At 39.0% G+C, this 25,868-nt stretch overlaps 1 protein-coding gene across 1 annotated transcript in view; it reads left to right on the top strand.

The window, feature by feature from the left end:
- Positions 1–25,868, top strand: part of LOC135790436 (EGFR adapter protein-like) — a 103,135-nt gene that overhangs the window by 51,571 nt on the left and 25,696 nt on the right. Inside the window, exon 3 of the mRNA XM_065300641.1 lies at positions 12,728–12,808. Coding sequence (XP_065156713.1) covers positions 12,728–12,808 — 81 coding nt within the window. The remainder of the gene's footprint in view (positions 1–12,727; positions 12,809–25,868) is intronic.

Raw genomic sequence — 25,868 nt, forward strand, 5'->3', positions numbered from 1 at the left:
GACAATATATCCAACGTCTAACGAACGTCTACAACGACTCTTGCCAATTGCCAGTAGGGGGTGGTTGTTGCGCACTGAATGAACTTTCCATTCTGATACTTCTTGTACTTCTTGCACAGCGACGGTGACACTAATGCGAATTTCGTGTTCCGTATGTATTTTAATTTTTCATGGGTTCAAAGTTGTGCAGTTCTCAGCCGATTACAATCAAACAGAAACAAACTACTTTTAGCAAGTTCTTTGTTATTTGATTGATTTGAGAATTTCATGTTTTTCATGTTAATCAATTATTATTTTTGGTGTAGAATAACTGACCAGCGCAAGAAAAAGAAAATATAGGTCACATTTGATTTTTGTGGTCAAGATTTTCGCATTGTTGAAATCTAAACAAAAATATTATTGTTTTCGCAAAATTATAATGTTGTTCGTTTTCTGGTCAGTTCCTTAGCGTTGTTGATTTATGAAACAGAGCAAGAAGTAATTTTATTGTCGAAAATGTTTTGTATGCAGGCAACAAACGTATACATAACACGTCGCCACATACGAATTTATTTATGCGAACGTGGGAACTGTGGCAAGATGCTGGGTAACGTTCAATTCTTGCCGAAGAACTTCCGCATAGATGCAAATTTTATGATTATCGAATTTCACTTTTCCACTTGCTTCTCGTTTCCTTTGCGATATTTTATTCCGGCTTCAACGTCTACGTTTTTATCGTGAAGCTATTTGTTATTTCCCGCACGTGACATAAACTCATTGGTAATATGAAAGTTTAAATGGCGCATAGTGCTTTATATCGAGTTACGCGTTAGCGGATCAAAGCATATTGAATGTTCAGAAATTGTTTAAAATCGAAGTTGAGAGTTGATGTATGTGCAACAATGTGCGAGGCGGGTTTTAATTAAGTCAAGCCGGACGCTTTACTGTCGTCACCAACTTGTGTACGAATATAGGAATGATTGGACGCTTACTGCGCATGGTAGGAATGGCACGTGTTCCGGCGTCGCGACGCTCGCACTCGACGTCAGTTCAACGCCGCACTCTGCTTCGTCAGCACGCACTGCGCCACAGAGATAAATTCCGTGTTGCGTAGTTTACGTACGATTCAAAACAGAAGCCAGGTATGTTTACAAAATCTTTGTTTATTTACAAGTTTATGGCATTCCCACGGATGAAAATCTAGTTTACGTTTGTAATAATTAAAGTTTGTATTTAAGTTTAAACTTATTTTGTTCGTGCTGAAGATTTAGTTTTGGAGTTTAATTGAATACAACTTTCAAGGTTGAGTAAAGTTTCATTATTTTCAAAGTGATTTAGCCTGACCTAAACTTACAGGACGTGCCTAATGTTTGTATGTGCTTTATATTTTCGGTGTTACGTATTATCCTAGCTCACGCGCGAATGTGTAAGCACATTAAGTCGTAATTTACTCCAGTTCGTTGCGCGTCTCTGCGGGCCGTGGCATCCACGAAATGTGCGCCAGCAAATTCACGTATTCCGCGTATGATTTACAACCGCACGCAGTGGGTACAATTATTAAATAGCCGCAGCTCGAGCGTGAAAAAAATACACACGAAGACACCGCGGGAGCGAACCGATTTTGGCTTGTATTAAAATTTATTATCCTGAAAATGTAGCGCGCACTAAAATGTTCGCACAAACAAAATTAAATAAAACCAAACACAAGCAAAATTTTAATCTTATCTTTCACTCGGAAATATGAACGCAGATAAAATGTATAATTTCAATGTGCGTTGGTGTCTCATAAACTTGACGCTTGTCATTTTCCCTCGCTGATTGTTGGAGTGCTGAGAGTCGGCGTAGCTCGTCGTTAATTACGCGCAAAATTCAATTCCCCTGGGGCCTAGAGACGTTTGCACCTTGCTTTTTCCGATGCCGACGCTGCACAGACGCTGCTCACAAACAAGCCCGGAAAATGTTTACCTACAAGAATGGAACAATCCTGGTAACGATACAAGGCGGAAGCAAATCAGTTGTCGATTGATCAACCTATATTCGCTGAATTTCATTACAGAAATAATGCAGGTACTTGTTTTGTATATTTCTGCGCGCAAGCAAAAAGATCGCCTGCAGAAATTTTAATTAAATTTTGTTTTATTAGCAAAGTTCTACGGAAGGATTCAATTATTTTCGATTAATTCCGCTACCTGACAGCGGATGCAAAGTGTTTTTCGCTACTCGTGCTTAATCCTCGCTTATTGCCTAGCAATTTGATTGATATTTAATTATTTCCGCGTTGAGAGCAAAAAGATGCAAAAATTTTGGCAGGGCGCAAATTGTTCATTTCATAAATATCAAAGTTTGATGTTCATTGGCCGCTGGGAAAGCGCTGGAAAAGTTTGCAAGTTTTCCGAATGTGCTTTCAGTATTAAACGAGCGCGTCCGCGCGCTTCGGAGTTCATAATTTAAAGTTCTAATCGGCATTTCATGTTCCGTGTTAGACGCTCGTTGTTTGCCGCGCGTGTACAAAACTACCCGGCTGATTTCATCAGGAAAAATTTTATACGCGTTTTTTTCCTGCTTCTTTATGCTGAGTTGTGATCAGTGTTTGTGCATTGTTTGTAGGATTGTAGGCAGCCGGAATTAAAAAGTTAAATAAAGCGCGTCAATAAATTTATTTCCTTATTGCAGTTGCGCGTGCAAAGCTCACTTTAGTGATGTTTATCAAACTAGTTAGGGGAATAATGTTATATCAAACATTTTTACCATGGAATGTAAATAGAATAATAGAAAATGATCTAATTAAAACCCAAATAAAATGGTCATATCATCAAAATTAACACTCCAAACAAATATTGAATTTGCGCCACTTATTAAGTGAAGCAAATTTATCCAATTAACTTGCATCATCCCCGGCCGACCGCAGTCATGATCGTCCGCCCGACCGCCCCGATGATGGCAAACTTTTCTAGTTGAACTTGTTAAGTAGTCTGCGCGCTGCAGCCGACGTGCACTAATTATAATTCCGAGGCCGCTGTAATAATTATAAGATTTAGCGAGGCGTGCAGTGACTTGGGCGCAACTGTTTTAAGTGTTTTGCGGCGCACACAGGCCGACAGGATTGCACGGACGGAGTCCTGACGACGTGCCAGCAACCGCAAGCAGGTTGGAAATGACGGAAGACAACTTGTCGAAAACTAACTTGATATTTTCTTCGGAAAAATCAATTTACCCAAAATTGAATTTTGTAATAGTTGGCCGCTAGTGAAATTAGTTAACGCTGGATATAAACATAGAAAAACTGCATGCAGAAGAAGATAATTTATCATTTATTTTCCCTGGTGGAGGCGCCGCCGATATTAATCACATTTCGCGTCGCGTTCTTTATTATGGATGAGGCGATGAAACGATGAAAACGAATGGAGCCACCGGTACGCTGAGTGCTGCAAACCTTGGAGACACGAAGAAAAACGATGGCGCAGCGAGAGCCACCACGAAAAAGAATACCCCCAGGATGTATGCTCAATAGCGCCACACCGCGAAATTTTAAGATAATCCCACCCTTGGGAATCCACGACACACTTACCCCTCCATTGTTTTGCCAATAATGTTTAGGACAAACCGGAAAACCAGCTTAACTAAAAATAAGAAAAAATAAAATATCACTAAACTAAATTATTAGACTTAAAATTTGTTTCGAGTTCAAATTACAAACGGTTATATCCTGTTTTTGCTCTTTTCCTCTCCCAATCGCAAAATAGAATCTCTTTGTAAGGGATGTAGCACTCCGCGAGTTATCTCCAAACTTCCATGCACACGAATTCTCTAATAAGCGAAAATACACACATAAACACTCACCAAACAAAAATGTTATCAATGCTTACCGAAGACTTTCCGCTACTTTCCTGCGCACGCAAAAGTTTGCCACTAATTACATTAATTATAAGTTGAGAGTTCAGACCCCGACACCCTAATTTCATGCCAATCTAATGTAGGAAACATTAATGATTCATACTTGATAATTTTCTGAAATTTTCTATTTCTTGTGAATTATATAGAAACACATCATAATGTTGTAATTATCTGAAGCTAGGGGTTTGTGGGGTGAGAAAATTAAGGGTGATGATTCATACGTCAGTGCATGCAAGGCATAACACGTGTTTACCTTGATTATGTAGCTATGAACTACGAGCTCCTCCAATTAAACTAGCTGAGCAACAAGAGGGTTGCGTTTGCATCCCCTGTCAAATATCAATGGCGACCAGACATTATTACAACTAGACAACCCAGGTAGCTTAAATTAAATTTTATTGTGTGTTCCGTGCGCCTCTTGCTGGTTGACGGCGGGATGCTTTTTTATTCCGCCAACGTTTCGAGGGTGGAGGACTGAGGACGACAGCAGACGTCGTCCTTGGCGACCGCCGAACGTTTCCCGTAGGGTGCCAGGTAACTAAGAACTACTTATATTACGAAATATTGCTATAAAAACAAGCAATCATTACAAGATAAATTGCTACTAAAATACAAAGTGCCATAAATTTATAGTTTTATACTCGCTGGCGAGAATATCAAGTTGCTTGTTAGTAATAAACAGAAAGGTTAAGTAGGTAATTGTGGGCAATTATCTGGAATCTTAGGAAGCATGTTAAAAGGCATGTAATAACGATAACAAAACCTCTTGCGCGCAGCAAACGAGCTGAATGTCGTTCCACTCGACGAGGAGAATGTGCAAAATGCGTCACTTGACTTTTTCTTCGTGCGCGTCCTCCACATGAGGACCGAGTTCTTGTAGTGGCGAGAAACGTGCCGGCGAGCTTTTTGTTTTCTTTCGCCGAACGCATTCCGAGGACCTTATTTCTTGTTACGCTCGGCACATTCGGCGACGTCCTCGCGCGGAGATAACACTTCCGTTTACAAGCTGACGTCGCCGCGATATCCGGCGGAGAGAAGTCAGCAACATCGCGCCGTTCGCCGTTCCGAGCATTGCCACGTTCGCCGCCCCGCACGGATTACGTTAATAGCAAATCGATAGGGACATAGAAAGGGGTGGCGATTGGGTTTTATATACCTGCCGGGTGGTTTTTGGTCCGTTTGCTGGAGGCTATCTTACAAGTCTGGTCTAGCAAATCGCCGGTAATGCTCCCCGTGGTGGTGGCAACTATCCGACCAAAGAATAAAAACAAGAAACTCAACGTCCACTCCATCGACCACACGCCCCACAATATTGATCTGAATCTAGTTGATTTACGGCACGATTACCACCGTAGAATTTCACTGACTCCGACCTTTTTATTAACCTAAATATCCCTGTATCCAGATATAGACCAAAACTATTTAGATACAATTTATATCTTTGCCACGACGCCTGTATTTTGGAGTTCTGCAGTGTACAGTGCGTGTTAACCGGGACGCGGATAATAAATAGCAAATAGTCAAGGGGTCATGAACGGTGAACGCTGAAACGGAGCGAATGGAAAGCCAACCAATGCCCGGATAAAGCAGAGGCAAATTAATATAGTGATATGATTAATACCAGGATAATAAATTGGGTCTGCTGCTAATTTACGATTAATATTTATGCACTCCTAACGACCCACGGTCGAGAACTGCTTTCGCATACTTCGTAAATACGATTTTCAAAAACAATGAGGTAAATAACAAAGAGGAAGGCAGTATAACAGCCCGACTAAAACATTGTCCTAAAAACATGTACCTACACAGCGCAAACACACAAATTTGGACCTCGTGGAAGTAGCATGGGATAATTTAATTGAAATCCTTTTAAACACCTGTGATACCAGAAGTGTGTAAAGTATAATCCGCTCTTCATGTATAAAGCAGTGCTTTCGGAGGATTTCCGGCATGTGAGGTGGCATTAAAATTTAAATCCGGTATTATAGTAAAATGATTGATGATTTTTTATAAGGCGCAGTTTGAATGCAATGGACTGTTTACTCAATGGCTTTAATTCCGTTGGAATTCAACGTTGTTCAGTAAAAATTAATAATCTAAGGTTTTGAAATGCTTCACTATTGAATATCCAGGTGGAATTTTATTATTCAATTCAGAACTAAATTAAATCCGTATTTTTTGTTCCCGGCCCACGCGAACAAAAGCAGATAATAACAATAGGAACAGCCGACGGGCAGCGCGCACATACCTGTAAATCAAATTCTGCTGCTGGGCGACCATTATGAGTGTACGTTCCGTTGTATCGTCCGCTTTCTCTTATGCTGCTCTCTCGAATAAATACATTGCTAGACTAAAATTTGCAGACGGGCGCTTCATTCAGGACTCCCGGCTATTGGTATTTGGGAGTTAACGTGCAAACATATAGCCCACGGATCTGGTCGCTTCGCTGGCATTGTGATCCTGCTATCTTTCGCCTGCTGTCGGCTTTCGGTCGGCCAGCAACAGCGTTATAAATGGTTTTCGTAACGTATGTCTGCATTTGTGGCTTGATTTAAAAATTCAACATCGGATTATAAAAAAATATGCAGGACATTCAACTATTGATCACATTTGGATGGCACACATCATGAGTTCAAAATGCGGAATTCAATCACAAAAACGTAATTCTTTCTAAATCCAACAAAAATGAATAAAAACGTTTAAAAATAAACTGGTTATAACGAGGACGTGCTCTACAATAGTTGAAGGCAAGTACATTTTAGTAGTAGCTCTATAAGAGAGGAAAATGTCGCGCGCAGACTTCAAGTTACTTCAAGATACTAAAAACATCGCTTGACGTGTGAAACTGACACCTGAATTTATCGAAGGGTGATAAAAGTGACTCTCCCTCTTACATACACAGTACTCACTTGGATTCTTCCGGATACACACTTTCTTTCCCCTGTCACGTTGTGATGAGCTAAACTAACTAAAAGCAAGTAAACGTGTGAATTGCAAGGTGAAATTGAAGTAGTCAAATCAATGCAGTAAAGGGCACATTTTTCTCGCCTAATGTGGGCAAAAAATAAAAATAAATTGAGTTAGTATAGAAATCAAAGCTTTCATCATCACGTTGTCTGCACTATAAATATTTAAACATAAGAATTATTTTTGTAAAAAATGCAATCCGCTGCTGGGCGTGCAAACAGAAACGGAAAATGCTTTTAGATCTCGTTAAGTATTTATGCGAACCGTGGCGAGCGCCTTTTAACGACTAATATTTAGATAAGAAAATAAATATCAAGCAGGACGAAGCGACTGCGAATACATCCCTTGTCACACACAGAATAACCCGCAAAAAATAGCAGACCTTTTCAGTTGGCGCGCCAAGCAAATGAGAAAAAGGATAAACAAAAACAAAAAATCACAACGAGCGAAACGAATGTAGGGACGAATGTGCGCTCCGGAAAATTGCCTCTTAATCTCGACCATCTGGAAGAAGACTTTGGTTCCAATTTATTTTTAATAAAAACTCGCGCTCGTAAGTCTCCGACGAATTGAGGTCGGCGAGAACAAGTTGAACGATGCACCTAATTAATCGCTGCCGCATCCCCCACCACCACCAATTTCCGCACGGCTATTAGTTGCAATTAACGAGGAAAAATTACTCATTATGCAAATCTGTTTTAACGCAGCTTTTATTTATCCACCGCATTAATTAATTAGTTATTATTAAACTATTTTATCAACTTTTCACATTTAATTCCAGCGGAATGTTTGCTGTGACAAAATGCTTTCCATTAAATTAACTCTTTTGGAGTAACGTTTCTCTCCGGTTTTTGGGACGTGCATTCGAGGCGAAGGGGTGCGGCTAGACGGGCTTTGGTTAGCTGGGAAAACTCCGCTTCCGCTTTGAGTTACGCGCCGAAGTTCGCATGCTTCCACTAGTTTATATTCAAGCCGAGTATGTGGAGATAGCGTAATGTGAGGTTGAGCGAAGAAGGTACATGAAGAGGTGTGCTACTACCTCTCCGCGTAGTTCTTCACAGGGGGGCAGAGAAACGGCAAACCTTTTGCGAAGTTTGGTTTATGCATTCAACTACAAATCTTCTTCCTATCGTACCAGCGATTCCACTCACAGAATCAGACTATCTCAAAACATTTGATTAGATCTTTCTATATATTTATTTTTTGCGAAAGTTTAATATTGCGCGAAACTGCTGTGAATTTTATTTTTATGTTTTGTATTGTAATAAGATGCGCAATAGAAATTTTATGGTTTAAGTTTTCTACCTCGACGACCGGCGCGCTCGGGAAAGATTTATGAAAATTCATCATCCAAAGTATAATTTAATCGTTTTTTAAAGGATTCCACAAGGGTGGAAGTGGGAGAGCGACGCGTCTTTATGTACGGACACGCGCAGAGAGTTGGAAGCACCTTGCAGATCACTTTAAATTTATTACACCCGCGAGGGTTACTGCAATACTTCCCTGTTCGATAAACTGCTTTTAAATGTATAGAAAAAAAATGAAACCAGAAATAAAACTGCATACCACCTGCATTATTACCTTACTTGTGAGAATTTCATTTTACTCTTCTAGCATTCAATTTAACTGGTCACTTATTTTTTATTTTTTGTGACTTTTGCCGTGGGCACTTCTTTCTTCACGAAATTAGTACTTGTTGAGCTAATTTAACACCTCGGGAGTGTGATTTGCAAACAGCGAAAAATGAGCTTTCGTCTGTCTGGCCACGCCAGGTTTTTATATTAAAATTCTCCCCGGGGATATAATTTAAGGTAACGACGGTCCATTGAGGAGAATTACGAGGAGAGAGATAATGTCGCGCGGCGGCGGCGGCGGCGGCAGCGGAGGATAAGTGATGTGGGAAAAGGAGCCCACGAATGCGCCGACAAAAAGGAAAAGTTACCGTTTGTCGTCCTCTCGACGCTGCGTGTCTTCACTGCGAGCCAGAAAGCGAGGTTGCTGGAATTTGTAGTTTCACGTGGCGAACGGTCGGAAGCTCTTATTATTCATAAACTATGCACAAGCTGGAACGACTAGAACGCTTCAATGTTTTCCAGCTTTAACATCGCGCGAAGAACAACGCATTATAATATTAGAGCTATTTTCCAAGTAAAAATGCAAGCGACACTTTTAGAGTATCCATAAAAATCTTAACATTTTATATTAATTTATTATATTAAAATTATTGGCATATTGTGTATGTGCTTCTGTCGGCATTTATTGACTGCACGTGTCTTTCTATTGCGTATTCCACGTTTGAATAATACAAAGCCACTGAAATTCATTCTGAATTTGGCATTTAAACTTTATGAAATTCCACTGTCAATCACGACTGTAACTGAAAACGCTGCACCAATAACAGACAAATATATTACTAATAAGCAGTTCAATAGGGGAGCGCAGGATGCATTATTAAAGGCTGCCGACGGCCAGGACTTCGGAGTATGACATCGTTCAATTATTTCCAGTTATTATACGAAATTCCCCGCTTGATTTGTCGAATGCGCCGCTCACCACTACTAATAATCCACTTACACAGGCGACTATTTCTGGTTGTGTCGCGCGTGGGTCCTTCAAGCTTCGTTAAAATCGAATAAAAAGTTTCTTTTCGCATAATGAGGTTTCGTTATGGGGTCGAGTCTGCGATTCGAGGACTTGCAAGATTTTTCCAATAATTCTCATTATATTGATTGTTACGCGATGAATGCGGACTTTTTAGCGGACGCAGCAGCGGTCTTCAGGCTTTGCAAAACGAAGCGGAAGTTAAATTAAAAAAATAAAACATACCTACACATTCAGACAAGTTTGACTCGGGCTAGAGAGCCGGAACTTTGCTCGAATGGGAAAAGAACCAATATGGAAAGTTTCGTAATAAAAAATCGATAAAATTGGCACCCGTCTGGTTTGGTCGAAGCGACTTAAATTACCGAAAACGTACGCTGTACTATTCCGACGAATTGTAAATGCCAGGATAGTTGGCGCACGAAGTATCAGCGCGTTTCCAGCGTTTTGCTTAACTGGGGAAACCGCGCTCGTAAAACGACCAAAAAATCAAGAGTGGCATTAAACTTTTCCGACGATTTTGACGCCAACGGTTTACCACTTTTACTTCTACTGATTGCTACAAGAAAATAAAATAACATAAGGCATAAAATATTCAAAAACACAACTGAATTTCTTATCCACCTAAGTGCGATGCAAATTTTTATATAAAAAATGTAAAGTTTTGCTTACTTTAGAAGTAAAAATTTAATTTTTGAAGCAATTTTCTGCAATTGTTTAAAATATATTTCAGTTGCTGTAGTTTGATAGAAAATTGATTGAATAAGTTATGCTATTACGGATAATAGCTGATGTCGGCAACAAGCGATGCGGTTTTTGTGCGTCGAAAAGCGACAAACCGTCTCGACGTCGTTACCTTCCGCTACGTTAGATGCTCAAACGTTGTGCAAAATTTGATTTTGAAAATACTCGTGTCGCGTAGAAGTCGCGCTGCCTTGTTCGCAGTCCGTGGGCGATCGATTTTGTACTTTGCGTGCGTCGCGGCGCGTTGCGGCTTTTGCTACGAACAGCCCATCCGAATATTTAACAAACGTGTAGAACGCAAAGTCTTTGTACGCAACACAATGACTTGTATGCTTCCTGCTTTTCCCTCCACGTTAACTACCTGGCGATTGGAAATTTCAAACAATCATAATTTGCGCCCAATTTTCAATAACCTGCGATCGCAAAGTTTAAATCCTAGCTTACGCTGTGCAAGCTATATAATATTTTAATTTTCTCATTGAAATTTGGCTTTGTTTGGCGTGATTTTTAACCTGCCAAGGAAGAAAATGCTAACGAGAATTTAATTACGCTCGATTTCAATTAGCACAAAGATCGTCGAATTAAAATACACTAAATAAGATGCAAATGTACACTCGTGGCGCCCCATTGAGCATTCCGTTGTTCAATTTTGTTTAATTAAATGTTAATGAAATTCCGATTTTTAGCTGGAAAGCAATCGAAGGAAATTGTTTTTTGATTAAAAGCATAGAATAATTAGCTCTTAAAAAATGCGAGAAAAGAAACACAACCGATATATTTTCGTTTCGAAAAGTGTTTTTGCAAAACAGTGGAGTATCGTCTTTGCAGCAATATATTCTCGACTCAATGTTGTGTAAATGGAGAAAGTGTTTTTAAGTTTATCGAAGCGTATGATGTAATCGCTTGGTTTTAGGCTCTTCCAAAGTGTGCACGCACGTTTTAAAAGCGCTCGTAAAAAACTTTTGCGCTTCTTACATAATATCGAGTGTTATGCCTCCCTATGGTTTGATTCTCATATACCAACTTTGTTTTAACAGAATATGTAAAAATTTAAAAATATACAATTTTTTTAGAAAAATATTTTGCAAAATTTACAAGTTACTGTATGTAAAATGTATTAGTAGCTATATGAGTTCCTTTATCGATAGTCCCTACGCCGACGGTGGTTACTACTTTGCGCTGTCGGTTTGATTTATCGCTACATTAGGTTTTCAGAGAAGAAGGCCCCACGCGCTCCGCCAGGACAAACACTTCGAGCCGTTGTGGCGGAATGAAGCGCATCCTCGAACACGGCGCTGCAGCAAAGGTGGGGGCGGCCACTTCGGTCGCCACTCGGCCAAATCGAATTACGTACCGTTCGATTATTCCAATCAGCCAACTTAACGGCGCTCATAAATATCCGATCCTGCTATATTTTCCGACCAATATGCGTACGTGAGTAAACAGCTATAACTCTCAACGCAAACATGTCGATCAGATCAAATTCTTTCCACCTTTAACGTCCGTAACTATCACATCACAATTATAACACCACAAAAAAATTCAATAATATGTTTGTGAGGCTTAATTTAATTTTGTAAAAATCTTGAAAATTTTTAAGAATTAGTCTTCACGTTTTTCTTGGCGACTTCGCCACTTTACCACTTTTGGCAAGTCCACTGTACAACATAAACAACATCAGAAGGGGCGCGTCACACACCACATTTTGCAAATAGATCACAACATTCGCAGCGCTTGGAAGAAGCGTGCATTAACTAAAAACCTCGAGGGCGGTTTCGACGCGTTTATCTTTGCGCGACCAGCAGCGGGACAGAGCCATCCGCAGCCTCCCAAAATAGACAGACAGAGAGTGTCTGGCAGAATGTGCCGAGTTGCGGCGAAAACGCTCTACATCATCCGCCATCAACGAACAACGCTAAATAGAGGGCATTTCTCAAACCCGCGCTCGAGTTAAATTCACACCCAGGCAGACAAACAAATACTCGGTTGTGTGTGTAATGCGCCCGCTACAAGCAAACAGCAACAACATAACAAACGATGAAAGCAGCACAAACAAGTAATCGTTTTGCGCATGAATATCTTGTAATCTACTACGACTGTTAATATAACTGAAATAGAATTATCTAAGCATTAAAAATTTATTTAATTCTAAATATTCTGCAAAATTTATCAGTTTTATGTCTTGTACTTATTTATATTTTGTTTTCGATGTATAAATATGTATAAATAAGCATTGAAATGAAACACCAGTGGGTTTGAATTGTGGTGTTGTTGTTTTCTATTTCTGTCAGCGCGAGCTTTGCGCGCAAACACATTTTAAACGTATAAATCACGCAAAAACTTTCATATTTGTTGCCCAGCGCCTCCACAAAGCTGTGTTTTTTGTGACTCGGCGCAAAGAATGCAAAGAGCTTTGAAGAGTTTCCACCACTCACAGAATAAAAAACTAACTACGCATGTATACATATGCGACATAACAAACAAATTGTTATTTACATAAATTTCATTCTTTCTTCAACAAAACTTTTTTTTTAATTTTCAGATCCAGTCTGAGACTAAACGAACCGATATTCTTCTTCTTGTGACACTTTCGGGCATCAAAGTATGCAGCTCAGATCAAACAGTGAGTAAATTGCAAATTTAAATAGAATTAACCTCTCCGGGTTTCTTTCTTTTATTTATTACTTACATTGAAAACTTTGAAACGGGTATAAATTTAGGTATACAGAAGATTTTTGTTCCAAAATCCGTCTGAATTTGCTCGATTTGATGATGCTTTAGGTCTTTCTTTTATAGCGGCTCTTCCCGGATGCGCGAATGTAAATTCTTTTCTCTGTTCGGCTTCATTAGGTAATTGCAGGCCACTCTATGTGAAAACGTATGGGCACACTCGAAAAAAAAACGAGGACACAAAATACGCACACTGGAAAAAGGATTCGCGATTCGCAGATTGCTTAAAAACCGGTAAAGCATCCGTGCATTTTTCATGCGGGCGCCACTTATCTTTCCGTCCAACCCTTGCGAGCGGGGCGATTATCCTCGAAACATTGCAGCATTACGGACCAGCACCACTTGTGCACATTATAACCCTATTTTGAACATAGTCGTTCACAAGTCCGACGGTGAGGTTGAGCTATGCGGGGTCGTGACACAATGGAAATAACTTTTTGGGTTATCAGAAGAAGTGGTGAGGAATTTGTGTATGCTGGCATTATGTTTATAAAACGTCCGCAATCAGTAGACAGGGAACATGAGGGGTATTACTTTTGCGAATACGTGGTATTTCAACTATTATTCTACCTGCATGAACATGGGCGGAAATTTCAAGCTGCATATTTTTCCGGGAGAATCCTGGAGAAAATAAATCTTTTCTTAAGTTTTACGTTTGATTCTCTACTTGGAAATATACATGTGCGGATAAAGACATTTGTAAACAAGAAGAGGATCGATTATTGTTTTCCTAGAAAAGCAAAGGATATCCGTTTGACGACAAACAAGATAAATATTCTTGATATTTTATAAAAATTTTCTATGAAGTGTTTATCGGTAAAATACATATTTCTATAATAAATGATTTACAGATTATTGTAATAAAAATTGTGTAAAACATATTCATTTATGATTTATATTCGTTTTTATTTCTAACTTATTTTGCGCTTTTCAAGTTATAACTTTTCTTGTTTGTTTCTGTGTACTGCGTGTTTTGAAGCAGTTTACACGGCACATCAATAACGCATAAATAAACGCGTCGGGGTCGTTTTTACAAATGTGCGACATAAATTCTCTACGCAACTTTGCACGCTTTTCGTGGCCGCCATAATGCGACACCAGTCGAAATGTGTCGCGCGCGCAACAAATCGTCGCGTTTATCCCCTTTCCGGGCAAAGTGTTGTTGTATTCGTTATATGGTCATCATTCCCAAGCGCTTAAAAAACAACATTACAACTCCAGAGCGAAAACAACTATCTGGTGTAATATGTGAACAAAAACTCTACTTTGTTGCACAGTCATAAAGTTGCGTGGGTGTCAACCCGAAACCGCAAAAACCAATATACGTGGTCAAACATTTACAAATAACAAACACAATGTAGGTTTGCAATTTGTTTGCGACTACAACAAATGGCTTTCTACGATATTATATTATGACCATTTCTGCAATTAATTTAACTTTAAGTGGGAACAATGAGCATTTGAAGCATCCTGGAATTTCTGAGGATTCCTCCTTGAGACTTTTCCATGAAATCAATTCTACCGGAGAAATACTGAATGAATGTAATATGAGCTGGGGTTTCAGAATTGAGGTGCCCCTAAGGCGCGTTCTCACACCCTGCGAAACTGCCGACGCTGAGTGTGCGCTCTGGTCCGTGATGAGGGTTGACTGCCTTCTGACTAATTACCTCCAAATGTTTTGTTCCCACCGAAATTGCAGTACACTAGACAGGAGCTCTAGCTCGGCGTGGGTTTTGCTTGACGAGATGACGCCGACGTCATTCAGCCCGGTAAGTTTTCTCGAAACGACATTATTTCTACTACTTGCTTCAGCCATACTCGTTGTTTGGCTTGCGAATAAACAAAGAATAACAAAGTTTATTTTTGGTACATAAAGTGCATTGTAATGCGTAATTTTAATATAATCAGACAATACCGTTAGTTTTTATCCAAGAGACAATTTTTCACATTTTATTTCAAATGTACCACAATGTTGCTGATTCCTCAACAATGAAACGTAAAATTTATTATACATTTTATTACACTAACGCTTTATGTGTCATAATAACAGAGTTGTTAAAATGTATTTTAACATATCCGTTATAGAAAAGATGTGTGTTCAAAAAGTATTCAATTTTACCTACAAAATTTAGCATACAAATTGAAATCGCAATATAAATCACACACAAACTCAGCGTCGTAAAAAAACCCAGCGTGCTCTTATCTCCCACGTCTATATATACATGGTATGCAAACCCTATGCTAACGAAGTCGTAGATTAAAGCAATATTAATTGGTTTTTACGCAGGCGTAACGCCGAAACCTCTTCAGTTCCACCTGAAATTCATAATTTACTGCTCTCACCGCCACGCCTCACCTATGGTTGTGTCATATAATAACACGCTGGTCATGATCCATTACATCCATGGTACGCGTGGTAGCAGATGATGGAGGTCAGAGTTTACTGGGACATTCGACAGGGGAAATATCCTGGTCTCATTTATCGCCGCAGTCGCTGCCCTCGTAACTCGCGCAACTCTCTTGCGACGCACTGCACTATACTCCGACTATAAAATACGTACTAAAGCAATCATTCACGCGCACCGCTCATTAGCGCCCCGTGGCATAGATAAACACGCTTCATTTTCCTGCAGTGCATTATGTCAGTGGTGCAGCAATGCTGGTGAAATCAGCTATAAAACATTTGCGTATTTGATATGGATTTTAAGTTTGTTCATAGGTTATGTTGTTCATATGCAGCAGTAGTAGTAACATGAGGTCGCGTCATATCATAACCTCAACCGTGTGCTTTTTATGCTTTTCTTTTGATTTATGATTTTGTATTAAGTCTTGATTGCGCATAAAGTTTGAATGAGATTCTGCTCGGTAGGATACTGCTTCGCATGTGGAGAATACCATCATGCTTCAGTGGAAATCTCTGAGTTCACCTGTGATTGCGAGGGGACGAGTCAACCATGCATGCACACATGAATCTAAACGCATGTTATTACCCGCGTGCGCAATCAGCAACCCCGCAGTTGAATGCTTCCGTTTTAACAACCGCCTACATGATCGCTAATTATATCCCCGCGGTGCAATCTGGGTATCCGCCAATTTTATAAACAATAGATGCATTGGAAAAAATTGCAACTTAATTTGAATGCTCTTAAATTACGTTTTATATTGTCTCCTGTATTTTGCAACACAGAAAAAAATTGTAATATATTCCAAGATGAAATTTACGGCACGCTTGACTGCATCCAACAGGACTTCTTCAGCTTGTCGACGCGTTTTGATGTCGTTATTCCTGCCGTTGCTCCTGTTGCTGCTCGTTGTTGCCATCACCACCACCCTTCGTCTGCACAGCGCAAAAACTCCTCACTCGTCATTTCTGCATGCCATCTGAAATATTTTCAGCGACACGCGTGCCTTGATTAAACCGCTCCCTACCACCTGCCGCCACCCACTGACACTTTAACCAATCTGCCGGAAACTGCCATGCAGTATACGCAGTAAAAAGTTATCTTAAACAAATTTGTGTGCCTGTGCCACGTGGCATTTATGAATGTGCATGCAACGTGCGTGTATTCTATGAGAGTATCGACTCCCTTAACACCATCATTATATATTCCGAGAGGTGGGAGAAGTTTATGAAAGAACCTCTTCGATCGAATGAGGGTAACTGGCGTGTGCGATGTCTAGATAAGCAAATCTATTTGTATTTGAACAATCAATTTGTGCGCGTGGACCAAGTTAGGGGCTGATTTAGTGCTCAACGTGGTTTGATAATGCATGTAGGACCAACCGCCGCGATAATACACACATGCGGAATCTGTAATGGAGAGTGGCTCCCGCATTACTAAATGAGGCTTTATTTCGGTTACTGATTGATCTGTCGCTACCGCTATCGGTCATCGGTTGCGCCATTATATCCACGTGCAAGGATTGCGCATTGTGCAAACGGCGCTGGAATTGATAAAAGATGGAAAATACTCACAGCGCGCCGGATGTGATCATAAAACAGTAACCGAGGAGTTACGGCGCTCCTCGCAAACGGTTTAGTGTCGCGGGCGGAATCCAGGAACGGGAGCAGGTGGAATAGCCGCCATTCATACGCTGAACTGTGCCCACCGTATGGTTATGCATGTATGAAGTAGCGTATCTACTTCTGGAGTATGTAAAGCTTGCTATGGCTGTAAATCCTCCAAACCACTCCTTTCTAACCAAGAAAATTCAAATAATTCCACAGGGAGTCTCATTTTATGATATTTTTCTTAACAAAAAATACTTTATCTCTTTACCCAATATCTTAAAATATGTTTTTAATAGTTTTTTGATTTATTCTAATATTTTATCTAATTTTATCAAAGATTACATCATTTTTAACGGTTTAAATCCTCAGTAGTTGAAAAGTTAAGTAAAGGGAGGTTCACTTCTAGCCGATTCCAGAACGTTGGCAATATATTACATATTCACTCCAATCTTGATATTTAAATCCCTCTGGAGACAATATATAGGTTTTCTGCGCCCCTCTTCAAGTTTAGATATATCACCGTACCTTGCATGCCTTGCTAACAGCTTGTAGATACCGTGGAAACCTAATAATACCGTTTAAGATGCGCTTGGGCCGCAACCTTAGACAATCTAAGGCGACCTAATACTCGCCCCTGCCAACCATTCTAAACCAACCAGAGACAATACACGAACAAAGCTCATGCATTCCACCCGCCGATATTGGCAACCTTTGTGCATATTATAAGAAATAATTAATAATAATCCCACTTCAATACGGTAATCTTCGAAGTGCAAGTAATGCCATAATGAAACTGGCACAATTAAATTCATGGAGAATACAATATTAGATATTATTTGCATCAATGAATATTAATTTGTATTGTGTCGAGGAATGCAGGAAACGCGCTTCTATCATTATCTTGGTGAAATACAAAGAGTAACAGGTGTCTATGTCTGTTGCTGACATCAGCTGACGTTTATAAATTGCTTAATGCTTTATAATAAAACAGACCATGGCAAAGATTTTACTGTCTAGGCAGTAAACCACGTAAATATGTTTTAATCATTTTAAAAGCATGCACCACACGTGTTTGTGTTTATTGGCGTGCAGCGTTTTAAGATTCCTTAAAGTTTACGACACGATTTATACGCGTTGTTATTAGATTATAAAAGGGGTGCCAGCGTAAATATGTAAAGTACACGTTAAGCTCCGGATGTTAATTTACGACGCGAACAATAGGCGTCTGCGTCGCCGTCTTGCCACCACACCTTTCCTGATTTTCCCTGCTTGTATTATGCCATTATAATCGTGTCGAAAGCATTTGCAATATCCTTTTAAGTGTTAGTTATGTTATATTAAACTCAGCATGGTATTGGATTACTTTTGAGAAATAAAAAAAGAATTGATTATGATTACAGATTGCTGGTCATTCGCAATTATTTAGAGTGCTGAGTCGTCAAAAATTTCACTCACGATCCTGCAATATCTATAAGTTCAATATCCTGAGTGTACCTTTGACTTTGTTCTACTATCAGAAGATATATCTTGTAGTAGCGCACAATTTTCCGCTTGCAATCTTGATCCTTGATTTTCTGTCAATCCACCTTTGTTCTCGTTATGCTTCTGTCTGTCAGTCACAAAGTATTAGGGCTCTGAAGATGAACAAATCGATTATTCTGTATCTTTTTTTAATACAACGTCCGGATATTACATAACTTATTTTTAAAAATAGTGAGTCCAGGAAAAGATGATGTAACATTGGTTATTTTTGTGAAACAACGCTTTCCAAGTAGGTGAATACATAAACTAGCTAAAAAAAGATGAAGTAAAGTGACATTTTTCAAATGCGCATATAAAACATATGCCCCTAGTATTCACATACGCGGACGTAAATGTTCTTCGTATTCAAATGAAGCGACACGAACGCGTTCGCGGGTCGTTTAGACAAAATGCGCTCGCTTTTTCATAACTGCGAAATGAAATGATACACAGCGGAAGTGAAAAGAGAAGGGTGGAACTTTTAGAGGTAATAAATTCCGAACAATATTTTATATTAACATTTTACTCCGGCATCATTAATGATCTAGAATTTAATATTTAATTATGAGCGTTTAAAATGTTTTGTTTGATTAAGCACGTAAAATACGCATCTGTGTACCCAATTGGGAATTTTACGAGTGGAAATAGGGTTTTGGTCCTCTTACCTCGTTTCCGATCCCTCAATATTTAAATGACAATGTTGCATCCCAAAAGATTTAATACCCAAAACTCCAATTTAACGTCGTATCTGCGTGACTCTCGGTCCATTATTGGGATTTCTTGAGAGCAAGGTCGTGGAAGACGCCTCCAAACGCACTCGCAAATGAGTTATTACATACTATGGGGATATCTCTATCCCGACCACGCCGGGCATTGAATACATATATCCCCCTTATTCGAAGGGATGAATCACCCTTTATGTGACAAGATAGAGGAACCGAACAGAATGGAAAAGACGTCCGCAAACTATGCACCCCAGCGACGTTTAACGGATATACTCGTGTATCCTGCGCATTTCTGCCTAGTTATTAATACTGGTAGCCGGATTATAATTTCACAATAAGTTGTGTAGTTTGTCTGGTCAAATATATACGCAGGGGGTTATTATACTCGTCAATTATGATTATGATGAAATTAAATGGGAAATACCTAAAATGCTCGATGAGTTATCATTTTCGAAAATAGCTTATGATGCAAAATGTATACATTGCAGGTTCAATTTTAATAAATTGCGCCTACTGCGATTATTCACAATTAGTTTTACATCATTCGCATCGCTGCGCGGATGACACATCTATTTTGTATGTTTTCATCCAGGTCGACACAGTGGTGCAACGCAGACATTTAATTAATCAATTAAAATTGAAATAGAGTGACTTCTGAAATTCATCAAACTAATAATGTAGCATTTTGTGCGGATTTACTATTTATTCATCACGTATTTAAACTCGTAAATATTTAATTTCATTGTCAACTAGTCCGGATATTACATTCGTGAAAATCTTATAGTCAATTTTGCGTGTCGTTTTTGACGTCCATTTTCCAGCGTACAGATGAATGTACTTTAATTTCCTGCAAAGCACGATTGACCGATATTATCGCCGGATTCGCGCGTGGTTTGTGTTTGGACTTGTTGCAAGACGGGTGCTCGGTTTGTTATTTTGTGCGCGCGCGTCGAGTAATTGCGTCCGGTTCCAAGCAATCTGCTTTTCTGCACATAAGCAGTATACGCGTAATGGTTGCAAGTGGAGGCGCCGGGTTACGCAAAGAAAACTGAAAGGCGAAAGTTGAACAACATCTTAGGCATTTGCTGTACGCACGTACGGGCACCCCGTTGCTGTAATACGTAATGTTCGGTTGAAATGGAGAAAAACCCGATGGAAAAAGGACTTTTTCCCTGCGGGGGGACGTACATAGTCCTTGTTTCATGTAGGCTTTTATACAAACTGTTAAAAATAATTTTTTAAACGCATTTTTTCCTTAAAAGTAAAAAAAATGTATAAAAAAATTGATCTAAAATTTAAAATCAGAAAAATTTGATTTTTTTTTTCATGAAATGTCAAGTTGATATTACAAAATTGACTGTATATCATTGTGGCATAAGCTGACCGCTGCCAAACACATTCGCCCTCGCTACAGGACGAAACATCTGAGGAATTGATATCAAAAGGAGCCGATCTATTGATTCCCGATCGGACCACGTGTAGATTCAATCACCTCGGGGCTTGCAAAGTCTTGCTCCACCCGTGTCCTGCATTTACGCTCGTGCTATGCGCAAGGTTCCGCAGTATTCAATGTCCTGCGGTTGTTTTCCTCACGTACACACATCTCGGCTGTTTTTTTACGACAAAAGTTTAACTTTTTATGCGCCAAACCCAAAATATTTCTTATTCCACGTTGACAGAAATGCATTCAAGAACAGTCGGAGCAAAATAAGCCGGCAAACAAATATTTCAACCATAGTGTTATACAAAGCAAGAAAAAAATTGTTTTTCTTTTTATTCATTTAGTTTAGAACATTTTTATCATTGGGTTTTAAGAGTTCAGCGATGCAGTAATAATTAAGCAAGTTATTATTTAGCCAAAGCCGAGATATATAACCGGAAAGATGCTACGGATTATATTCTCACAGCAGCGTTCTTTATCCTCTCGCGGATGGTGCAAACTTGTGCGCAGCGTGTAAGTTAAACTAAAAGTTTTGAGATAAACTTCGCAAAAGTAAGTTTTAAGTAGGAGCATCCCTTCATCTTGCGAAGATGCGTCGACGAGTTGTGCTGAAAGATTTTATTTTTGTTTAAAAAATTTGAATTTTATTTGCGGGGTGATATGTTTTATTGACGTCGAACAATTTGGTTATGGATTTAATTTGGATGAAAGGTTTGTGGTCGGGTTGTTAACGTTGTTCAAGTCGTGCTTTGCCACCCTTGTAAAACGGGAATAAGTGATGGATGACTGCGACCGAACGAGGAGAAAGATTGATAACGCGTCTGATGGATCTTAGCCTCATCGGACGTGCGCATTATTCGTGCGTTTATTCATACAACAGTTGCATTTTTATGCACCACTACTGATTTAATTTGGGTGCAAGTTATTTTTATATATACAAGGTGTTAACAGTATTTTTTTATGTGTGAGTGATTTTGTTAAATTATTTGATTAAATTGTTGGTGAACGCTCTGTATATTCAATTTGCCCAATCGCATTTGGCTTCTTATCAGCAAAGTGCGGACCGCTATCGGCCGCATTAGCATTCCGTACGCAAACCGCACGTCCTAGTCCTCGTCTTGATCCTCGCACACATCTTCTGCAGTTTTCCACGCAGGCCATGCGCAAAATTACGCCGACGCAATTTTTTTGCAAGTCGCCCTCAGTTCTCCATTCCCGCGCGACGAAATTGAATTGCGTATTAAACGGCCGGTTTATGGACTAATTAAAATCTCCAATATGCAAGCGCATTGTTATCCCTAGGCGCACGTTTTTCATTTAATTAATAAATGGAGCGGAATGTGTATGACGCGCTGCGTAAATCACAAGCTGATTTTTTCGCGTTTTTTTAACTTTTTGTGACACAATTAACGTGACAAACCAGCTGAAATAGTGATAAAATAAATGGCATTAACTAGGGTGTAAATCTTATCAAAGTCGTATATTTCTTAGGCATTAAAATCTAAAAATACTAAAATATTACGATTTACGCTTGCCCGGCGCCTCCACTGGTATAAACCTGCCATTTACTTGTATATTTATATTCTGAAATTTTACATCCGTCAATTGTCAAATTTACCAAAGTTCAAATTAAACACAAAATATAAATTATTCATCCACAGTAGTAATATTTTATGCGTGGGCATAGAAATAATATATTCGCCGCCGAGTTGGTTGGTTTATTTTGCACTTTGTAGGTTTGTGCATTCATGCATCATGAGATGCGAATTTTGGTGAATGTGATAAGTTACATACGCTGCTTTGCAATTCGCCAACGGCAACATGCGACAGGTAGCGATTTGATTAGGATGGATTAAAGTGTATAACGCGTCCAGTCCCCAACTGACAGGAGCGGGCAGTTCAAAGCGTCAGCGTTTACTCAATCTCGTTTTCATTCGCTTCTTTTTGTGACGGCGAGCAAAATAGCGATAAAAACTGGCTTGAAACGTGAGTAATTTAATCATGCAAAGAGCGTAAAGTTAATATATCGATATTATTTTCAAAAAATTATTTTGACTACGATTGGAATTAAAGTTGGTAAACAAACCTAGCAAATCAGTTCCTTCCTGATTCTGTAATCGTAATTGGGGACTCGCCCTAAAACATCGCAATATAACCCAGGCGGCAAGCAGCAACAGGAAATTACATCTTCTTTCCGTTCGCCCTTCTTCCAGTTTCACTTCATTGCTCTCCGAGATTTGGTCGCGTTTCTTATTCATCGTAGTGCCGCCCTACGGCTGCATCTACCCGCTGTGGTGCATCATTGTGACGAACGATGTGCGTGTAATTAATCAACTACAGCACACACCACTATCTCACCCTCCACACGCTGTGGCCGCATCCGAAAGCCACGAGAGTAAACGCCACAAAAAACGCGCTTTGATCACAAAAACCCAGCCCGAAAAAAGACGCGAAGTTTCTGCGACGGAAGACTTGATCGATAGAGATTAATTTACCAGACGCGCTAACAAAAAAATTTCAGGTACCTACTTGCAGGTTGATAATGCAATGATATTACTACTTGCTTGTTTCAGTTAAAGAGCTTTTATGTGCGCATCCATTACTATAGTTAACGTTTATATTCATACATTCATTTATTTAAAGCCGTCACCGAGTCTGGCCGTCATGTCCGTCATTGGCTGACGGCAGGGAACTCATATATTATTTAAATATAAATGCGTCTGCTTTAAAATTAATCTCGCCGGTTGCAACCACCTACGCTGGATTCGGCCACGTTTTTGTTTGAATTTTGTGTTTCGAAAACCCGCCGAGTGCTGAATACGTCCTATAAAATCACAGGCGAGTAATTGAAGGCTTTGTTCACATCAAATGATCGAAACAACGTCATGCAAAACGTTAATGGTTGACTAGCAAATAAAATGAATTCATGAATAATTTTGCAACAGATATTTTGAAATTTACACATCAAAGAATTCAATGGTTCGAACAATTGTATTTACCTAAATTAATACATAATAAATTATCATTCATTGTTTATATCGAAGAATTTATTAGTGCCGGATCATTTATCTCTTAGCGTACGGCGTTTGATAGATAACGGCGCGCGACAGGATATAAATATTAGTCAAACTGCTTCGGATCGAAGCGCGTAACCGCGCTGATAACAACGTGATGCGCGATATGTGAAAAGCTATAATCTCATTTTGGATTCATATGTTTTCGGCAAACGCAGCACCGCGATGGATATGATTGATGAGCAAGTTAAGCATAAATAATGGAACCGACGATGACAGTTATCATGTTCATGCATTCTGTTGAACAGTGATGGATACAACCTGCTGTTGCCAAACGTCAAAAGACACAATATACATATCTGATGAAAGTATTAATATAAACTTGAAAAAATGACAAAAAACATAATTTACAATATTTTAACAATTTGTGAATTTATCTCTTTATTTTGTCTTTTTGTGGCGGCAATTTAATTTCATGTCTCGCCAGTTAGCGAATGAAAATGTTGGCATACGAAGAGCTTTTGAATTGCTGAAGCTCAGGAGTGTTGAAGTGCACATTTGCATCGTGTGTGCCTCTTCTATATTGATGGTTCTCAGACATCATTAATAATAAGAGAGCAAGCAAGTACCATGAGAGTACATACAACACTGAATGTTTAATTATTATTATTTTTAGTTTGTAATTTTTCGTATTTTATTTTATTTTGTATTGATTACACCTCATCAATTGAAATATTGAAATTTGAATTCGGAAAAAGCTTTAATTAAACGTTTTCAACTGTATAAATACTGCGACGAGTGAAAATGCTTTTAATCATAAATACAATAATAATATATGTATGAAATCCCGGCGCCTCCACACGTTACAAAAATCAAAGCACGGCAATAACGATTTATGGCAATCGTATCCTATGGCACTGCTACGACGTGATGATGGCAATCTTCTGTTTGTTTAAACCTCTGTGCATCAGATTGTTCGTGCTTGTTGTGTGGGCACGCCGGTTGCGCTCGACAACAAGCAATGAATAATGTTTTTTCCCCATCCGGCCGCCTGTTTTCCAATAATGCGTGAAATTCGTTTGTCACAATTCGCCAGCATGATTGATCGGATTCCACTTCAATCTACTTTAACGACATTAATCTCACTTATATCTTTTTGATGTTTTATTACTCCTCGCGGAGTCGTCCGGTGTGGTGGTGCTTTGATGCGGCTTCAACATGACGTTGCGTAATGCGCAATGATCACAGCCAAAAATAGAAGAAGAAAGCCATAACGTTATAATTGCATGTCACTTATATTTATTTCACATATTGTAACTGAAGTAGGTACTAATCGGGGAATATTAGATAATATTAACAAATCTGTACAATTCTATTTCGAAATGATGATGGAAAATGAATATTGGAATACACGTTGAATGAGGAATGTAATTTTGTCTATTCTGCAGCGCGTTTAGTGGAAACACGAATTTAACAAATTGCACTATAGTTCCATTGCTTTACGGTATACTCCAACATTGCTTTCATTAATCACGTTTGCGTTTCATCGCAAAGTGCCCAATGTGTTTTGTTTCACTCCTCCTTCTAAAAAGTGAACATCAAATTCAGCTATGGACTTTACCTGTAAATGCTGTAAAATATATTGGATTGATATTAAATTTTAACTCTCGTTTAATTAAAAATTGGACAATTTCCTGGAATTGTTGACAATTAACTTAAGTGCAGCCCTGTTGAGGTTTTTTTTTTATTATTTTTTGGAATTGCACGTAATTATTTTTAACTCGTACTTGATTTTTTCCAGCGTAAGCACTTGAAAATTCGATTATATAGGTTATATATTCATTAGTTACAAACTTTTCAAATGCTTCATTAATTAATTAACTGCGAATCCGCACAAAAACATTTCAATTTACTTGAGAACTCTAATTAATTTATTTTGAAATTGTAACACTTTATGCTTTGTGAAAAAAAATTATTATTTTATAATTAGACGATGATAATAATTAAATGAATTTTTAATTAATTAGTATCTGCATAAGTAGCCTAAAGTGGGCAAGTGCAGTGTCTTAAAGTACTTCCAACATCAATAAAAGCTTCGAGATTTATAAGCTCACTGAGTTTGGGGCGGGAAAACGCTGGACTTGAACTGCGATGGCCGCAGCTTAATGCGAGCAGCAATTTACACGCTCGCGGTGAAAACTTTCCATTAGAAATTGAATTATTTATCATCTTTCGAGAAG

The sequence above is a fragment of the Atheta coriaria genome, unplaced genomic scaffold, assembly GCF_025399875.1.
Source record: "Atheta coriaria isolate IRGN ID8LTWV9N9 unplaced genomic scaffold, Caltech_Dcor_3.1 hic_scaffold_4_pilon, whole genome shotgun sequence".
NCBI classification, from domain to species: domain Eukaryota; kingdom Metazoa; phylum Arthropoda; class Insecta; order Coleoptera; family Staphylinidae; genus Dalotia; species Dalotia coriaria.